General features: G+C 34.7%; 1 protein-coding gene across 1 annotated transcript in view; it reads right to left on the bottom strand.

Annotated features, from left to right (window-relative positions):
- BTBD9 (BTB domain containing 9) overlaps positions 1-20227 on the bottom strand; it is a 113901-nt gene that overhangs the window by 86554 nt on the left and 7120 nt on the right. Inside the window, exons 4-7 of the mRNA XM_059467585.1 lie at positions 19351-19714; positions 17485-17749; positions 15441-15660; positions 11563-11682 (exon numbers count right to left, since the gene is read on the bottom strand). Of these exons, the coding sequence (XP_059323568.1) occupies positions 11563-11682; positions 15441-15660; positions 17485-17749; positions 19351-19714 (969 nt within the window). The remainder of the gene's footprint in view (positions 1-11562; positions 11683-15440; positions 15661-17484; positions 17750-19350; positions 19715-20227) is intronic.

Below are 20227 nucleotides of genomic sequence, written 5' to 3'. Positions count from 1 at the left end.
AGCAGTAACTTTTGAAAGTAATCTCTACTAAATGAGCTTAGAGGACAGAATAAAATGTTCAGTCAACTGCCCAGTTGCTAAATGCCTTTTAAAATTAATTTTAGACACAAACTAATATTGTATCTAATACGCATATTTTGAAAATTCCAACTTAGAAACTGTTCCTTAGTTCAAGAAGCCCAAAAATTTTGTTAAAATGTTGCAGGAAAAAGTAATCCAAATATGCTGCTGAGCTCAAGCATTATTATATTTACTTCCAGAGACCTATGGGGGAAACCACTTAGGTGCCAGATGTGATGGTGCCAACACATGCCCGCGTGCCAGAGGATGGTAAAGAGCCTTGAGTTATCTACGTAGAAATCAGGTGATGCATAGATGGTGCAGGCACAGCATAGGTAACTAAGAAGTTTCCATAATACAAAGAGTAAAGAAAGATTAGGGAGTCTGAAAAAATAAATTTTCTAGCAGCGAACAGTAGCTTCTGTTAAAAAGATGGATTGAACAGTCTTCTGTGTAAATTACCTGTGAGTACAGTGAACCCCTTTTACTTTACTATAATTCAGTACTCGTGAACATGTCTGACAACTGCTGATGATACGAGGAACATTCTCTTACTACTAATCTGCATTATGTCAATCCACACCAAGAGAATAAAAGACATTTATAGTCTCTAGTTTCACCCAAGAGTGAACTATTTCAATTTCATTCATTTTCACTCCAAAGAAATAATATAGATTTGCTATATTGAAACAATTTGTTTCCCTTTCATTTACACACTTACCCATGAAGGCAAGATGAAATATGACACAGGAAGTAATCTCTCTTTACAGCTGTTACATGTGCTTGATAATTTACTGCAAGCTGGAATCATCAGCAATAACGTCTTCTAGCCTTTCACCCTATTTTGATCTACTGAAGTTTTAAAATCAGTTTTCATCTAAATATACACTAAATCATTCCTTTAAAAAAGACGGGATGAAATAATATCTGAATGGGAAGAGTGTCTATGCATATATATAGTGTTTCACACAGCTTTCATTTTCCTAGCTGTTAAGTCAAAATCAAGAATTCTCTTGTAAAAAAAAAGAAAAATAACTCCAAATAAAACATTAACATCATCAGCAAAATTAAAAAAATAACTAAATTGTCCAGCTACCAATATACAATAAAAAATAATAATAGCAATTCTAAAAAGCCAAGCTCAATAGAAATTAGAAGAAAGTTTAACAGATAAAAAACTTAGTACTATGCACTGAGGGAACACAACTACTAAACAAAATCAGCCTAAGGCACAGTTAAAATTGATTGTATGCTTCAATACTACGTATTCATAATTTACTCTTAAATTTTTCACAAGTCAAATCCTGTGACACTTAAACCCGTAATTTCTATTCTAAAAAGCTTGTTACAGAAACAGTAAGGCATTACTCCTTTCAGCTATTGCTTTCTTAACTGAAATTATTTTTAAACTCTATTATCCAAATTTTGGTGGTATAAAAAGAGCAGAGGAGCCTGATCAGTTAATGGGAAAATGAATACGTAATTTTAGATCACATAGAAAATGAATATAAAATACTCCACTACAAATCTTATACATCTGAAGAATCAAATAACTTCAAGGTAAACTGCAAAACAACTGAAAAAATTCCCCTTTCAAGTCTTCACAGGAGAGCATAAAAGAAAAAAAATATCTTAACTTCAGAATGTCTCACTAATTTTTAAGACTAGAGTTCTAGTCATGAACTTAAAAAAAATAAATTGGATTTTTATCCTCTCCCCTAAAAGAGACTTAAAAAAATTCCCTGGATAGGCTTAGAGGAAAAATTGTGGAGAAAATAAACAAACCCCAAAAAAGAATCCAAACCAATTAACCAACCAAGTAGAAAAATCTATCTCCCTCCATTTGATTTTAGCTTCTAAAGCATGTAAGGGTATTAATTTTTGCAAATGGTACATCAAATTCAAAGAAATACTACCAAATCTTACTTTTAAAAATTGAACCAAACAGGAATTCTCATGTGGCTCACACAGTTACTTGTAACTGTGCGGAAGCCAAAAACGTTTTCATTTGCTAAGTACTGTCAAATATCAAGAAGAGAAGTAGTGAAATCTTTAATCTTGTTTCTAAATACCCTGGGAGCTAATAAGCCTAAATTATTGTTAGTGCAGCCTCCAAGTCTGGAGATGAAAGAAACTTTGGGTAGCCAGATAGTAGGGTGGGGCCACTGGAATACTGCACATCATCGGGAAGGTTGCTGAGAACAAAGCAGCGCTGTTCTGTCACTCTGTTACAGCTTGCTGAACCCAAATCTCAAATGTGCACATACGGTTCTGCTCTCCACACCTCAAGGAGTACACACCAGAGTCACAGAAGGTACAGCCAACACCACCAAAAATCATAAAAGCAACTGAATGAATGGAACCAAAGAGCAGCGGTTGAAGAGTCTACACTTGATGTGAATACAATGTTTTCATTCACCAGATCCCACAATACTGGAATTAGAAAGAACAAAGTAGCAAAAGGATTGTCTAAATAGATAAAACTACTTTTTTTATGCAGTGGTTAATGAGCTTTTGCAAAGTGCTGCCACTACAGCCTGCAAGCAGTTGACAGCACCCCAGTCAAGAGAGGGATCTTAGATAAATGAATGGCCAAGCTATCTCTGAATATGCATGAGCAGGATCAGAGGAGTACGAGGATGAACACACAGGAGTCTGTGCTCACAGCCTCTCCCTGACCAGCAGCTCCTGCTCTCCCGGTCAGAGACTGGACACACAGCAAGGTGCCCACTGACCCAGCTCAACAGGGCACCTACACTGTCAATGTAATGAAAATGCACCTTGATTAGCCAACTTTGCAATTTGCCATTAACAGAGACAGGGTAATTTAATTAAACAGAATACAGATTCAGAAATCAATACTTAATACACCTCCCATCACAACTGTTAGTCTCCAATACAAACAAGAAAGACAATGGTATGAAGAAAAGTAATGAAACAACTACTTTATTGATCACTAGAGATGTTACTTGCAGTACCTAAAATTTCCAAGATCTTTATTGCATCTGTAGTGAATTACAGAAAAATTTGTCCCAATCTTACAAATGAAAAACAAGCTTGAAAGTATAAAGCTGTTAAAGTCACTTTGTGGTGAAAATCAAAACCCAAATGCAGCATCTGGTGTTTTAGAATAAACATTTTTTCTTTTAGAAGACATTACAAATAATAACTGCTTACAGTACAGTAGCAGCCTGAAAATCACAAATCCCATGTGGTTTTCCTATCATTAACCCTATCATAAAAGAAGTCTCATAAAACATTTTTCACTTGCAGAGTTTTTCCCAAACATTGTACTTAATCTGAGCAACATATCTCTCTTCCATAGTTTTCTTTCCTTCCTTCACTTCTGTCAGTTAAAGAGACTTACACACATGTTCACGTCTTACTTTCTACAAATTTGATTCTCTATAGCACATCATTTGTTCAGTTTGATTTTTCATTTTCAACTGTTTGTATCCTATTTTCTTTCATATTAAAGAGTGAATATTCATTTTAAAAACTACTTAAAGCTGCATCAAATGGAACCATCAGCCCCATCCTCCCAATTGAAACTGAGATGTAAAAGAGCACATACAGGTGAAGCCAAAGAACCTTAACTTCAAGACAAGTTGCATGAGCTTCTTTTGCAAAGAAAAAGGACACTGAAGAGTAGTTCACTTTAGGGCTTTTCTACTCATACTCTTACCTTTCTGCTGCATAGAAGATAACTTGAGGTTTGTGAACAAACAATCAAGTTTAATCACAGACAAATTTGCTTTACTGTAAAACTTTTATCATACAAATTATTCCACAGCTAAGACTGGCCTAATATTGGCTGACAGGTGACTTTATACATTTAGACACTGAGAAGTAACTCCACAGAAGTGCATTACTTGGTTCATGCAAACAATGTGAATATTATGAATATGCAGTTTTAAGTGTGGTACAGCTTTTCAGATACACATGGGAAAACCATGTCCATTACCTGCTAAGAAATGGGAAACAGAGAAAAGCTTTACACAGTGGGATCAAACAACTTCAACAGACAGCCATCACTGATCAATGAAATGCAATAAACCAGAATTGTTACAAATTTCCCAAAACATTATTTCCTTTTGGAAAAGCCTGTCTTTGTAAACACGTATGGCAAGTTTTCACAGTAATTCCATCTCTTGGAGTGCAAAAGAAAACACAGAAGAGAGTTTAAAGAAAAGAAGTGCTCAAGATGTCTTTTAACCACACTCATCTTCTGCAACATTAACTTTAAAATACAGCTTGCTGTAGAATTATCATCAACAATGTGATAATTCAGCATTTAGCTGTATCTTTATGCATCACTGTCAAGCTGAGTAATTACTGATAACTTTCACTTACATCAGATCTCATTTATGAGGTGAAACATTGAAAACAGAACTCAAGACAATTTAGAGTTTAAGAAACTCAAAATGAATACCTCAAAATTCAGACTAAAATAATTCTAACCATATTACAAAAAACCTACTTATTATTATGTCAAGCTTGAGAAATATGTAATCTAGGTCTCTTAAAAAGTTAATTGTTTCTTCCTTTCTTCCAAACCATAAAGCAAAAAAAAAAAAAAATATATTATACTTTTTTTTTTTATAATTCGTCTCCAACAAACTGCATTGGCAGGTTCTCCCTATTTCTTGGGTATTTCTATACAAGATATATTGACCCTCTACAGACACTTTTTCAGACAAATATTCATTTTTAGCTGGTAAGTTGTCTGGCAGGTTGTCATCAACAGTTTAAATATACACTAGCTTTTTTACTTTTCCTCAAAGCTGAGTTGGGCTCTTTAGGTTAAGATAATTGAAATTGCTATGACAGACAGGAGAAGGAATCTGAGAAGAAAAAAGCTGCTTTGATAAAGGTCTTGATGAAAAATATTATTGATTATTCCTGTAGAGAAATGAGCTTTTGTATCACTAGGAGCACATTTGGAACTGAATTTAGAAATGTAAGCTTAAGATCAAAAGTATACATAACCTGAAATGAAGAAAAAGATCTTTTAAATCAATAAACACTCCAACCCAGATGAGGCAATAGCTTTCTTGATCCTGTGTAGATGATCTACATGGTTTGAAAAATCTCAGACTATCACCTTTTCTTAAGAACAGAAAAAAACATCAGAATAAAAACCTACTGGAAGACAATAAAGGAAGCTTAAATACTGATAGACAGAAAAAACAAGGAGCAGCTATTCACTAAAATGGAGACTACAGGAAACCATTTCCTCCTATTTCACAGTTAAAAGGCAAAGTATTGGAAACATGCCAATAAAGACTCCAAAATATGATCACATCTTACAAGAAAAAACAATGAGCTCTACTCCCCAGCCCCAAAACAAAAAAGAAAACTGCCTGTAATGAAAATTGATTTTTGAAAATAATGTCAGTAAAAAGCCTCAAAGGTTTGGAGTAACATTTCAAAATTGCTTTTACTATTCATTACCATGCTTCTGTAACAGAAATCAAGATAATTTTTACTTATTTCTGGAAATTACATTAGTCTGTATCACTCACAGTATTAGATTCAGGAAAATATTTTAAAATTTCAGTATCCAAATAAAGAAAAGCTAATTTGAATTATGCAGCAAGGTTGGGATTTCTTCGTAAACTCACAAACACCAGCATATCTGCACAGTTACAAATAAAATATTTACACAAGAGGCAACGCTTCCCAAAGAACAGTACAAACAAAATAACTAGTCAACATGTTGCCTGTGCAACTATTTGTAGTTCTCAGATGCAGTAACTAAGGTAAAGATGGTTTCATTTACACAAGTTTAATCACTCCATTTGCAAGAAGTCATTTTATAAGGATACTAAGAACTTACTGATGAAAAAATTTTCACATACTTTTCAGACTGACAGAAGGCCTTACCAAGCTCTTAACAGCAACTCTTTGTGTTTTCTAGTCAAGACAATCATGCAATAGGGCTTCATTTTAAGTTAAAAAAATGTTTAAAATCATCTTCTGGATGTCTCCATGCTTTTTCTGAACACCACCACTCCCTACTGGGAAACAAGACATAAAAACACTCCTAGCACGAAATTAAATCTGCAGACACTGCTTTCATCTCAGTTTATTTCAAGTATGTTGGACAATACCTCAACTGTATGCACCTCAAGAGCTGACTCCTCATTTGTTTCCACATCTTCTTAAATCAAACTGTATCTGGAACGTCTTTTGGCAAGTTACTATCCACTGAAATTGCACAAAGCTCAGGAAAACTGCAAAATGGCTATCCATAACAGATAACATCATCAGAGACCTACAGGTAAGGCTGAAAGTGAGACATTGCTGCTTAATCAGCAGCTAATTTCAATGACTCTCCAAAAGACAAAGAAAAAATAAAATTACTGCAGCACCACCAGTAAAAGTTACCACAGTTACCTGAGGCTGCCTGATTAAGATCAGAATCAAAGAAAAATGTTTTGTCTAGCCTACACCTGAAAATCACATCTCCTCGCATATCATTACATACAAAACAATTGTGCACAGACACTAATGTGTCTGAGTCTAGAACTACCTTAGTACTGAAAAATTTACTCTTCTTGTATTTTTTCAATGTTCAGAAGACACGGTCTACAATTTAATTTGTCTTCACTCAGGCAGAGGATTACAAATAGTGTAATCATTAGTAGCAAAAACTGTTGAAGAACTAAACAAAAAATCCACCCAGTATCATCAATGCTTAATAAAAGGAAAGGCAAGTATTTTTTTCTGCACCAATAAATACATCTAAAACACAAATACACCTTCTAAAGCAAAAAAATTTCTCATGCCACACTTTCTATAGCAGCCAGGTGCTTTAAGGGAAACACGGAGCCCTTATACCACTATTAATTCAACACATCAGTACTAGAAAACCTCAAGATTTTTCAGCCTAGAGCAGATGTAAAAAAACAGGAAAAACAATATGCTTAAATAATTTCCCACGTTTACAGCATGCTTCTACAGGCATCTACCAGTTCTCTTAATAGAAACATACTTTAGGACCAATTGTTCATGCAGAAATAATTAATATTTCCTTTTAATAAATCACACTATTATTATCACAAAAAGTGTTAAGGCAGTAATAGCAAATACAGACGAAAACTGATCTCTTTACCATTTCAATATATTTTCTGAATGTTGGTATTACTGATAAAATAGGATTGATTTCAGACTATAAATTGGTCTGGTCAGGGAAATACTTCTCCAATCAAAACACAGAATCATCCAATGTCAAACTAAAGATGGAAAATGAATTGAATGTTTCTTTTTGATTTTATGTACTAACTCTGTACTTGCTCAATCTAGAGCATAAAGAGCAGATCAGAATGATTTTGTAAATCTGGGAAGTTTAATACACAAAAAAAAGCATACAGTAGGAAAAACACTTTCATCAAAGGAGTGTAAACGGAAAGAAATTAAGTCTTTTAAACTTTTATTGGAGTGACACCTTGTGGCTACATCTGCCTTATTATGAAACCTCAAAATTTTAATTTTCTTGTAATTCTTTTAATGCCATTCTTCAAATAGTGTGGTCAAGGATGAAGTAAAAAGATGAAGTCACAAAACAAAAATGAAAGGATGAAAAAAGTGGGAAGAGTAAGACAGAAAACAGCATTACCTGCTCAAAGACCTTTAGCATTTTTAACATTCACTGCTACAAGAGGAATATGGAATAATTATGAACCTGACACTTGTTCCTAACTTCCACAGGAACATTTTCTGTGTCCTGTCTTCTCTCTAAAGAATTTTCAGCTTTACATGACAGTTGATATGAAAGTGTAAACAAAGAAAACAGGACCAAAAGAAATTCTAAAAAAAATACACTACTGTATTGAAAAAAAAAAGCGGGGGGGGGGGGGGGGGGGGAGAACAACCCTGTAATCCCACTCTCTTATTTGCTTTTTCTGCACAGTATATGATTGTTCAATTTTCAAAGATGGTAGAATAATGTATTCTAGAAGGATTTAAAGCAAAAATTGAAACTCTAAAACAATCACATCAATAAAACCCCCATATATGTTTTACTCAATATTTTCTTTTACTAAAATCCCTTTAAATACAGCAAGACCCTGTTACTTGCTATACCAAGCTTTGACACTGAACAAGTAATCATTGTACAAATTAGCTTGTTTATCTAAATCAGGAATTGCATCCTACAAATAATACAAATTATCTGAGGAGTGTGAGAAAGCACAAACAATCTTCTCATCTTTTTATTTTTGAATTTCAGTCTTGGGTTATTGCCCTTGCACATTTTTTCACTTACTAATCTGACAGAGGTTATGGCTGGCAAAAGTTACTCTAAACACATTAAGACAGACTGGAGCATGTAAGCAATAGGAAGAAGCCAGGAGTGTAAATAGTCTGATCACATTACTTGACTTTGCCTAATGAGCTTGGGTGGTTTGATATGCACTTTGCCAAATACAAATTATCTTTCATGGGAAGCACAACAATGCCCCTAACTCCAACACTACTGTAAATATTCCATTATGCTCCATACATCAAAAAAATCAAATCATGATAGGGACAGTGACACACATGACAAATGATTCATTAAGGAGGCTGAATTGGTTTTAATTCACTGTTGTATAAATTATTTATTTAACAACTAATGGCTAGAAGGTTGCATTTTTCATCCAGCTTGTGTGAAAAAGGCATTGATTGTAGAAGTGAATATGGACAGATTTGCTTAAGAGGAAAGTCACAGGTTTTCAAAAAGACAAATACCCCAACCTGTACATATGCAAATAAAAGACACGCTCCATCAATTTTTTATGCCCATGGAAATGTTTGAGTAGCTTCTTAAAACTTAGATTAACATATCAGTTCAGATGTTGACAGCTCTCACCTTTTACAACGAATATTTATGTGAAAGGTAACTCAAAAAGGCAATTAATCCTGCCTAATGTTGCAGGGTTCATATCCTGTTTATAATCTATGAAAAATTGCTCTAGTGTATCAGACAACTGTACATGTTCTACTCCTTCACTTTGGCAAAAAGCCCAGCCAATAATTATACTCTTCAATTCTTTGTTGCACTTCAAAATGACATCTTACACAGTGACCTCATAAAGCACTTTGAGCTAAAATAATTTTTTAAAAGAAAAAAAAAACCCTAGTTGAAGACCCTCCTGGTAAGGCATTCAGTCCATGATTATCTATTAAAAATGCATTCAAAACTTTAAAAAAATGCAGCATGGTTCCCAAAGTGGTTGCTTCCAAAAACATTACCTGCATTAGTAAGACAAAAAGAGTAAAATGCCAAAACTAATGGCAAGAAGACAGAACATAACATGATGCTTCCATTCCTCTGTACTGTTATCCATTAACAGGAAAATTTTGGCACTGAGACTTGAGACACTAAAACAAGACTATAGAACAGAAGCAGCATTGAGCAAAATAGAGCATATAAAACCCTTAAAACATATCTGCCCCTTGATAAGTATGTACAACATGCCTGTGAAACAGAATGTCAAATATTAAAGGAATACATTCTGACAATCTCATACTTTAAATCTGTGCTCACAAGACTGGAGAACACCTCTTTTTTAGGCGTCAAGAAAATGCTACGTATATTAGGATTTCTGTTTTGTGTACGTTAGTATACTGGAAATAAGTAATTTAACTTGTTTAAGTAAACAGAACAGCTTTAAATACATAATCACAATACACTGAAATTGGATACAAAAGAAAAGTTTAGTAGTCCTTGCTTCCTTCCTTCTGAACAGATTATTGATGAAAAGACAGATAAGTAAGTCTCTAACACTAACATCTATGTGTACACAGCCTCCCCTGCTCAAAGCCTCTCTCCTGGAGGAAATTTGATCAAAATTCCCAGTGAAAGGAGATTCAACCTTCAAGTAATACCGAACTATTTATATTAATATAATTAAATAAAAAATTCTTAATGTTGAACTCCTCAATGGAGCCTTCAATTCTCTGGTGTAAATAAAGATTACAGAAAATCTTATCTAAACTATATTTAATTATTATGGTGACTCAGCTGAGAATTTGTATTTTGCCTTAAGGTTACTGCTCCTTATTGAGCACTTAACAATAAGTGCTCATAAACTTAGGCTGCTACATGACTTTATCTTTAGCTCTTCCACTCTTCAAATAAGCCACACCTCCAAGAAATTCCCAACCATTCTGTGGGCATGATAATGAGGAATAGAGGTTTATAGAAAAGAACAGGATTTCTTTGGGAAAAAGAAAGCACTTCTCTCCATGGAGATTCCAAGAGTTGCTGTGCCAATTAAAAAGTTTGTCTACAGAATAATTATTACAAGGCAGGTCATTTCCTCTCAGGGTCTATGACCCAAACCTAATGATGACAGCATCTCTGGTATCTACAGGTTGTATCCTCCCTATCAATTAGCTCAATTCAGTTTTTGAATAAGGCTGCTTCAATGTGATTATCAGCTTCTTGCAGAATTCCCAACACCTATAGTTAAAAAAAACATTTACGGTTTAAAAAACATACTTAAACAACACTTAAACCCATCTACTCATTTTCACAGAATGGCAGAATCTCAGAATATGCTGAAGGCACCCATAAGGATCAACAAAGTCCCTGTCATGGACAGCACCATCCCCAGGAGTGACACCTTGTGCCCAAGAGTATTGTTCAAACACTTCTTGAACTCTGTCAAGCTGGTGCTGTGTCCACTTCCCTGGGGAGCCTGTTTCAGCGCCCAACCACCCTCTGGGTGAGGAACATTTATCTAATATCCAACCTAACCCTCCCCTGACACAACTCCAGGTCATTCCCTTGGGTCCTGTCACTGGGTACCACGGAGAAGAGATCAGTGCCTGCCCCTCCTGTTCCCCTCACAAGGAAGGTGTAACTGCAGTGGGATCTCCCCTCATTCTCCTCGAGGCTGAACAGACCAAGTGCCCTCAGATGCTCCACACATGGCATCTTAAGGCCCTTCACCATCCTCACTGCCCTCCTTAGAACCCTCTCTAGTAGTTTAATATCCCTCCTATATTCTGGCACCCAAAACAGCACATTGGAGGCATCCCTCAAAGCTCCTCAGTCCTAACTTTCCCCTTCTACAACTATTTAAAACAGTGCATCAGTAGAAAATACATAATACATAAAAGTACATTTTCAAGTTCTATAGTAGGTATCTAAGTGCATTATAAACATTTAGACAGTCAAGAAATGATGTTTACTACTGAGTGAAAAAAAAACAGCATCAACTGCAAAAAAAGCAGGTATGGCTCAAAAAACAAAAAAAAGGAGAAGGAGATAGACATGGAAAAACCATCGATTTCAAACTGGATGCCTGCATTGTATCAACTATACTAATATTAGAAAAGAATAAGATAAATTATTATAAAACTATAAGAACTAAGATAAACTATGTTTTTAGCATAGCTGATAAAAGTTGAGATATAACACAACATAATGAAGTAGCAAAATCCAGCAACTCATTCTGTTGCCTACATTCTCTAGTGTCAGCCCACTGTACATCACACTGATGAACTAACCTGCAGACTCGGGCAGGAAAATACAGGTTCTGCCAGGACCGACAGAGGTACTTAGAGTGATCGATAACCCGAATCCAGTCCAACTCATCCATGGACACCTCAATGTAGTAGGAGTAAGACCTATGGATTGTCAAAAAACACTGGTTAGAATACAAGTGAACAAATTTTAGGTATTAAATTTTACACTGACTTCTGGATTTTCAGTAGAGTTGAAAAGAAAACTGTTCTTACCCAGATCCCTATTTTCAAACTAGCTTTGAAAAGAAGTCACACAGTTAAGATGTATTCTCAGAATGATTTAAAACATCCACACATTCACAATCTATAGACATTAGATGAGACTACTATGCCTAAAAAAGTGAAATGGAGACTTTTGACTCTGCCATAAAAATCATCATTTGTATTCCCTCCTCACAGAATAAAAGTAAATCACCACCAGTGATACAGTTGTACTTCTATTGCCAAATCAATAAAGAAAAAATGAAAACCATTACTAGATCAAAAATGCAAATTCAAACTCCTCACTTGAAAAAAGCAAATATATTTTATTAGCATTTTCACTTTATGATCATTTCACAACTGAAGTTGCTCTTCACTTCTGACCCTTTCAGTTCTTTATGATCCATCACTGAGCCTGTCATTACTTCCTTACACATGCCAAAATTACCTCATGAAAAATAAAAAACCCAATGACAGAATCTGTCTTCCTCCTGCTTATCAGTTATGTTTACCTTACAGCTTGCTGTTAAAAGAAAGCAAACCCAAACTAGAACATAAAAGTTACAGCTAATTCCCTATTATACCCATGACTGTAATGCTTAGAATAAAGTAGAAATTTCACTTGTAGGACTGCAAGTCACTGAATATATGTTTCAGAGTATTTTCCTAAGGAACTAGCCTGCAACATTCACAGGCATTTCAACAGCACCATGTCAGCACTTAACATCCTTTCACACTGATTTCTACAGAGGTGTTGCTCTTAAAGAGTTCTACACAAGCATGTCTTATTGAACATTAACGTCTTTGTTAGTATTTCTAATTTTCCTGATGACTTAAAAGAGTACATACTTAAAACCATATTGTTTAAAAATCCTTAAAATGTTAGATAGCTGTTAATACCTTGGAAAGGTAAGGCTGAGTCTTTAAATGTCAATTGCACAACCAGCTTTCTCATTCACACCAATCAGATGTGTGATACTCAAAACCCACATAAATACAACGTGTTTTAGCAACATTACTATTACTAACATATGTGTACTTGACCAAACTAGGCAGCCAAGTTTTAGAGTTTGAGCAGTTTGTATACTGAAGTAGAGGTTCTCATCATTGCTAACAAATATTTGTAACCAATACACAACATGATACTTTTTGGTTTCTGAAGATACCAAACAAAGAAATATTACCCCAAAAATACAGATCCATTATCATACACAATGGTATGCCTTTAATTTTTTTAAGGCTGAATAGCATCTTATTTGCAGGGGCAGTTTGGATAGCCACCCCCTAGCACTTTTACAGCTAAGATTCTGCTGTTAACACCTCTGAACTAGAGGTATAAAACACCTGTTAGCTTCCATTGGTTCTGTTAAGAATATCCAATAGATCAGAGCTTCACACAGACTGTTAAAACTAAGAGAGTAGCTTAAAAATTGTTCAACAAGAAGCCATCATGCTGTACAGGTCTGTTCATGTCTGTACAGGTGTTAAAACACCTCCTTCTCATGTATCTCATTATTCACGTATCCCAGGAGAAAGATGCAGTTTAGTGGCCAGCAATTGTTAGACAAAGATGGCAGAAAGGAAAAGATCTCTACAAAAAGCAAGAACAATCTCAGAGTAAGACAGACATGGACATGTCAGCAATCCCAGATCCTAAAGATCCTGGCTGGCCAATTTCTGCACAGCTCTCAGGCCAAACTCTTCTCAAGTTCAACTACCCCACTGTAAATTGTTTTCCTAATATTTATTATTAATTTATCTTCTTGCTTGCGTCCACTGCTCTTTACACTCTCAGCACACAGCTTCAAGAGAACTCTGTCCCTGTATTTTCTACATTCTTACACTGAATAGGTGAGGAGAGCAACAAACTCTCCCTTCTAAGCCTGCTCATCTTAAAACAGGAGGTTCTCATGTGCTCAAGCCTTCATCCTAGTGTCCTGTTGAACTCAGGAAGTCAGTATCTTATAGTGAGGAGCCCACAAATAGACAAAGTACTCCAAATGCCTCCATTTCCATTTATCTTAGACAGTTGAGTCACTGGAGGGAAAAAAGCGTGACAATTCATAGAACAGAGAATCAGAGAATATTCTGAATTAGAAGGGAACCCCTAGGAAGATAAAAGTCCAATTCCTGGCCTTGCACAGGACAGACAGTGCTAATTCCAGTACTATACCTGTTGAGAAACAAAAGAAAGCCCAACAGCAAGCTTTCCACAGAAATCAGAATTATTTAAAAAGAAAAAATAAAAATCAGCAAGACACAGAAACTAGATATTAAACCATTGAGCCCTCAGTATTTCATGAAGACAAAAAACTCTAGAGATCCACCTTGTCAGATATTTGCCAGCAACAACAGTTTGTTGTACAAATTTCAGATGAAGCACACAGGACACCAAATAACAGATAACTTTGTAACAAGTTATCCCAAGGAGAACATTTTTTCCTTGAAAATCGGTTCATAAATTTGGTTGATCTCCTGGCACAACTAGTATAATATTATATGAAACAGCTCCTTATACCTTCAAAGATCCACTTTTTGATCTTTACAAAAGAAATGGAACTGAAACAAATTTCGGTTGAACTGAAGTAAGAGAACTTCCTTGAAACAGTTAAATAGCTAAAATTAATTAAATTGGTCTTGAATTAGTAACTAACTCATGTAAAAATTTATTTAAATTTACAGAACACCTTACCTTACCCTAACTAAAAGTTTTATACACCCTGTTCTAGAATAACATGGCTTGGCTAAAAAAGCAAAATGAAAATATTCTGCAACGCTAAACTGGATTTTTTTTTAAATAAAATAAAATAAAATAAAATAAAACAAAATAAAATAAAATAAAATAAAATAAAATAAAATAAAATAAAATAAAATAAAATAAAATAAAATAAAATAAAATAAAATAAAATAAAATAAATCCCGTATCAGAAAGGTAATAAAGTATATAGTAAATGTATAAGGAAGTTTGTTTTATTGTTTTTAACAGCTTATGAATACCTGCTGAGCTGTCTACTAAACAGTAAGATCTGTGTCATAGCAAGTTACAAAATTAATATATTAAATTTCTCAGAGAAAAAGAACCCTGCAATTTTTCTACTTCAGCAGCCTCCCAATTGTTCAAATTATCTTAATTTGAATTTTCATACATTCTATAATAACCTGAAGTAGCTCAGTAACAACTGGCTATAGCATCTATGACAATTCATATTTCAGCAGTCTAACCATGAATTGGCTTCTAATAACTACTGTAGTCAGCTGGTAATTCACATTCAAAATAAATTTTACTACCTCTGAATTACAGAATCATAAAATCATTTAGGCTGGAAGAGACCTCCAAGATCAAGTCCAATCTTATTGTCAAAGTGGGCCATTTCTTAACTGTTTTGATATATTGAGAAAAATTGGAACAAAAGAAATCTTTCAATGTTTGAAATGCAGATATGTAAAAACATTAAAATACTTTAGGGTAGTTTAACATCTGTAAATATGATCTGGTGTGTAAGTAACCAAAATTACATTTAAAATCAGGTTTCCAAATAAACCATGCAACTGTCAGCTCCAACACTACCATGCCATTCCCATAAACTATTTAAATTATAGCTTGCACTGCTACATTATCTCCAGGTTACTTTCCCTTTTTATGTCACCTTGGCACCTACCGACTGTCTCTGTCCCACAGGAGAATTCGTATGTGGTTGATTATGGAGGGCTGGCCCAGTTTAATCTCAATGCCGGAGCGGCAGTCATCGTTGATGGGGTGTCGAGAGAACCCATGATCCAGGTCATAGTTCTGAGTGTCTCCATCCAACAGAGCAGACTTCAGCTCCCCTTTTACAACTTGTGCTCCATACTTCATTGTTGCAATATTCTCCCCTGGTACTAAGAAGAAAAGGGAATAGTTTCTCAAATTTTACACTCAAATTAGATGTGCTGAATATCAACTCTATTGGGTCAGACCAAAGATTTATTGCTAGTATCCTTTCTTGACCAGAAACACATGCTCTAGGCAAAGAAAAAAAAAAAAAAAAAGAAAAAAAAAAAAAGAAAAGAAAATAAGATAAAGAGGCATTAAAAATATTTTGCTTCTTCAATTTTATTTGGTATCTCCTACATGCTTTACAGTAATAAAGCTGTGATAATTTACTATTATGTAGCAGCTATATTCTCAGTCCCCTTCATGATTTTACAGAATTCTGTTGCACCTGTCAACTGCTGTTTGCTTTAGGTTTGGGTTTTATTGGAGTTTTTTTTCCCCTAAATGGAAGAAATTTAAATGCACAAGATGTGTATCAAATGTTCAAGATCCATCCTGAATTTGTAGAGTGGTGCAAAGAAGCAAATCCACATATGCTCCTCTGACAGCTACACAAGCTTCCAGTATCCTGCAAAGCTAAATGAACCCAAGTGAAATGGGAAACTTTTGGCTACTTAAGCTTTGAACTCACATGGAAAAGCAAGCTTTTTTAAACCACCATTTCACAGTAATAAGCCTGTGTCCTAGGAACAGCTTCCTTCAAGCTAACTGGGAATAATGATCCTTAACTTCAACTACAGAACAAAACTCTGTAAACTAGTCTCTTCAACAGACATTTTTAACTGCCTTGTTTGAGGAGAGATACCAGAAAATATGATCTGAAAACTAAATGATGAAAAGCTACCCCAAACTTTTCAGGCAGGTTGACAATAGAAGTATGAATTTTAACAGGCTGATAAAAATTTGCTATCTAAAGAACAGAACTTGAAGTGCTAGTCAACATTTCCATAAACAGAAAAAGCTTCAAGATCCTGAATGAGTACTAAAACAACAAAGAAATTCCACTCTCCAAAAAGCTGTGATTAGGAGAATTTTATTGTGGAGATAAATATCCAGGAAAAGAAGCCACAGAAGGCCATATGACTTATTCAAATGTACCTACTGCACTCTCAACAGAATGTCTCACATAAGAAGACTTTTACAATACCATAATATTAAACTCATATGTTTAAATATTAATAACTATAACTTCTAAGGGAGAGCAAAGAATATGCAATTCTAAGATAGCAGTAATTGCAGTAATTCTCAGGGCTCATCAAGCATGACTGAGAATACAGCACAGACTCTTAAAGAACACAACTTTTTTCCTTTGCTGTGGGTCAAATTCACACATTAGATGGCTAAGAGTATCTTTTTAAAGCTTAAGTGTTAGATACTCTCATTGAATTAACAGAGAGCACAGAAAAAAAGTCAAACACAAGGCATCTTACACTTTTTAGGTTTCCATTAAAATGCTTCAGAGACTTGTTTAAACTATTTAGACAAGCATGTAAAGAGTAAAAGAAAAGTCGTAAGTAGCGGAGAAATTAAGAAAATGTTAATGAAGTAGAAAACAAGTCACATAAAACCATTTAAATATCATATTTCTCACAGCCAATTAATTTTTATTTTCAATGATTTTGTAAAACTTTTTCTATTAAATTACCACTGCCTCTGGGAAAACAGTATTACATTCAAGTTTGAGAAATATCTGAGATACAAAGCAAGAAAAAAAATTGACTAATATGGAGAAATAAAAATGGTAGGAACAGTTACATAACAACATGTTTCATACTTGCAAACCTTTTGCAACACACAGTAATAGATGAAAACTCAAAGCACAAATTAAGCATATCCTCCAGACAACCACAGTCACTAAATGAGAAGGAAGCAAAAAACCTGATGCTTACTTAACATGCCCCTGTAGTTGAGGTCCATGTCCCGACTCTCAGAACGAATCTTAATGGCATCTAGGATGGCATCAGGTGACAACAATCCAGAAGGTCTTACAACATTCAGTAGCTCTGTCAGACTCATTAGTGGCAAACGTACTGCTTGCATGATTTCAGCATGGTTTTCCTTGGGGTTATGTTTACACCAGTTCATCAAAGCTTGGAAAATGTCCTTTTCAGGAGCTGCAAATGAGTCTCTCAGTACAATACTTAGAAGAGCAGCCTGGAAAAGAGAAATATGAACAAAACATATACCACCTAAATAAACAGAAATTAAGTAGAATTTTAGTTTTTTTTCAATCAAGGGAAACTCAGATAAGGCAAAAATTAATGGCTATTTTATGTTATAGCTATTAAAAATAATCTCCAAAGGGATGACTCCCTGAAATTGTAATTGTTTTAGTTATGTAAGAATTACAGAATCCATTACCAAAATAATAGGCAACATAACAAAATAACTAGAGAAAACTGAAATGTAGAGAACTAATCAAATCAATATAATATCATTCAGTAGTGCAAATGTACTTTGGAAAATGATAAGAGATTTGAGGACTTGATAGTATAGTTCAAAATATTCCTTTAAATTCAGGTTGCTATAAGACCACTGATGAGAAAAAAAAGTATTGCTTGAAACCACTTTTTTAACCATTTCTAACTACTTGGGATTTCTGTCCTGTCAATCTTTCTCTCTCTTTGGGTACCAATGAGAGAGAGAGAATGATCAGGTAAAAACTCCAGTGGCTTTTATTCATGTAGAAAACCCACTGACTGCAAAATGAAGACACAAATAATCAAAAAGCTTTTTGATTTTCACTTAGCTAGCAGAATCATCAGGAACTTGCCTAGAAAACGGAAAGATCTCTCCTATACCAGCACTGGCTATGTCAAAGACCTCAAAGCGTGCACTTCCTGATGAATGATGTTTGCTCATTTCATTATTGATAATATACTCTCAAAACTCAAATTTAACAAACTGCATATGACAGAGAGAGAAAAAAAATCTTTTTTCCTTATACAACGAGTAATTTAAAACAGTGTTATATACTCATTCATGGAATAGACCTTTCACAGCTCTTCCCCTAAGAAAAAAACACTTTAAAATGCCCCAATTAAAGCACCATTCATTCAAGGTGCTCTGCTGCTTCATGTGAACACTACTTGAAAACACACTCACTATTAAGTTCAGCCCAAAGACCCCTCTAGAGTAAATGCAAAATTTCAACTTTGTAGAACAGCCTGACTCAGTCCCGAATATTTATGCATCTAACAAAAAAAAAACAGACACAAAAAACCCAAACCACCATACCACACCACCATATTCTGCAAGTTCAGAGCATGATGACAATCAGCAATATAAATCACAGTATCCTCTAGAATGCTTTAGTTCACCCAGCAGAAAAATCACCCATCACTGATGAAGCTTATATCAAGGAATTAATAGAACAAAGTATGCCCTGTCACATTCAAGTGTATATTTGACTTCCCCTCTGCAGCATTCAGAAGCCAAATTGTATTATACCAGGAACAGATGAAATAAGACAAATTAAAATTAGATTGCCTGCTGCCATATTTTAGAACACTCCATTAGATATAGTATATTAAACTATATTGATTGGTCAATACCTGAAAACTTCAGAACAGATTGCCAAAATTTCCAGTTCAGCTTATCTTGAGCATTTCCAACCATCACAGTTTCACAAGCATAAAGTAACTATGAGCTTACACAAGTTTTTAATTGGTGCCCTCATTAGTATTTTGTCACAAAACTGTATTACCATTGAAATTAGCAGTCTTGGGGAAAAGAAGTACAAACTAAAGATATACCTTAGAAAGTGACAGGAAGCCTTCGCTGGAGAGCACCTCTTGGGCATTTCTATCCATGAACATACAGCACATAAAAGTTAATTTGGGAAGAGAATAAAGACTGGCAACATCAAAAGTCATACAGACATTCTGAATATTAAGTATTGTGCAAAGATACTCAGATGTGGAATCCTCCAGTTCTGGGAATCCATATTTATGTGCCAGGCTTAAGAAGTCAAGAAGAACCTCTTCTTTCTCATCTCGCAGCGTAGCACGACCAGTGTAAATGTATTTCAACAGCATGGTAAATGCTTCTGCAGTGGTGTCCTGAAGAGGAATTTCTGCTTCAGGCTGAGATTCTCTCATTCCTCCATACAATAATGCTCTATAAGGAATAGAGTTTAGTTTAGATAGTAGCTTATCCCTCTGGCAAAATTCACGGGATATTAAATGTATTTCTACTGAAAAATTTCCAGTTCCTAAAAAAAACTGGATTAGTATTATTCCTAGTTTTAAAATATATATTCAACTGTATCAGTCAAACTTTTTCTCAATTCCAATTCATCAAAATCAAACTTGCTATCTCACTATATTCCACAGAAACATACCATTTATACTCTGAGAAATCAAAACAACTTTGCAGTAGTACTTCCCTGCTCTTAAGTTCTCTTTCTCTTGAATTTGTGAAACTACCTTCAAAATCCAATTTAATGAAGGTCAAAAGAATAACACTATGACATGGTATTTATCTTTTTCTATTTGAACACAATGATTTGATGCGCTGGGAAGCATTCACACAGAAAAGGTCACACTCAATGGACAGATGATTACACCCTGAAAAGTTCACAGGGAAATAATGTTTATCTCATCTGCACAAAAACTTCCTGTGAGCCTGACA

Source organism: Ammospiza nelsoni, chromosome 3 (genome assembly GCF_027579445.1).
Source record: "Ammospiza nelsoni isolate bAmmNel1 chromosome 3, bAmmNel1.pri, whole genome shotgun sequence".
Taxonomy (NCBI): Eukaryota; Metazoa; Chordata; class Aves; order Passeriformes; family Passerellidae; genus Ammospiza; species Ammospiza nelsoni.
This window is presented reverse-complemented; position numbering and strand designations above follow the sequence as displayed.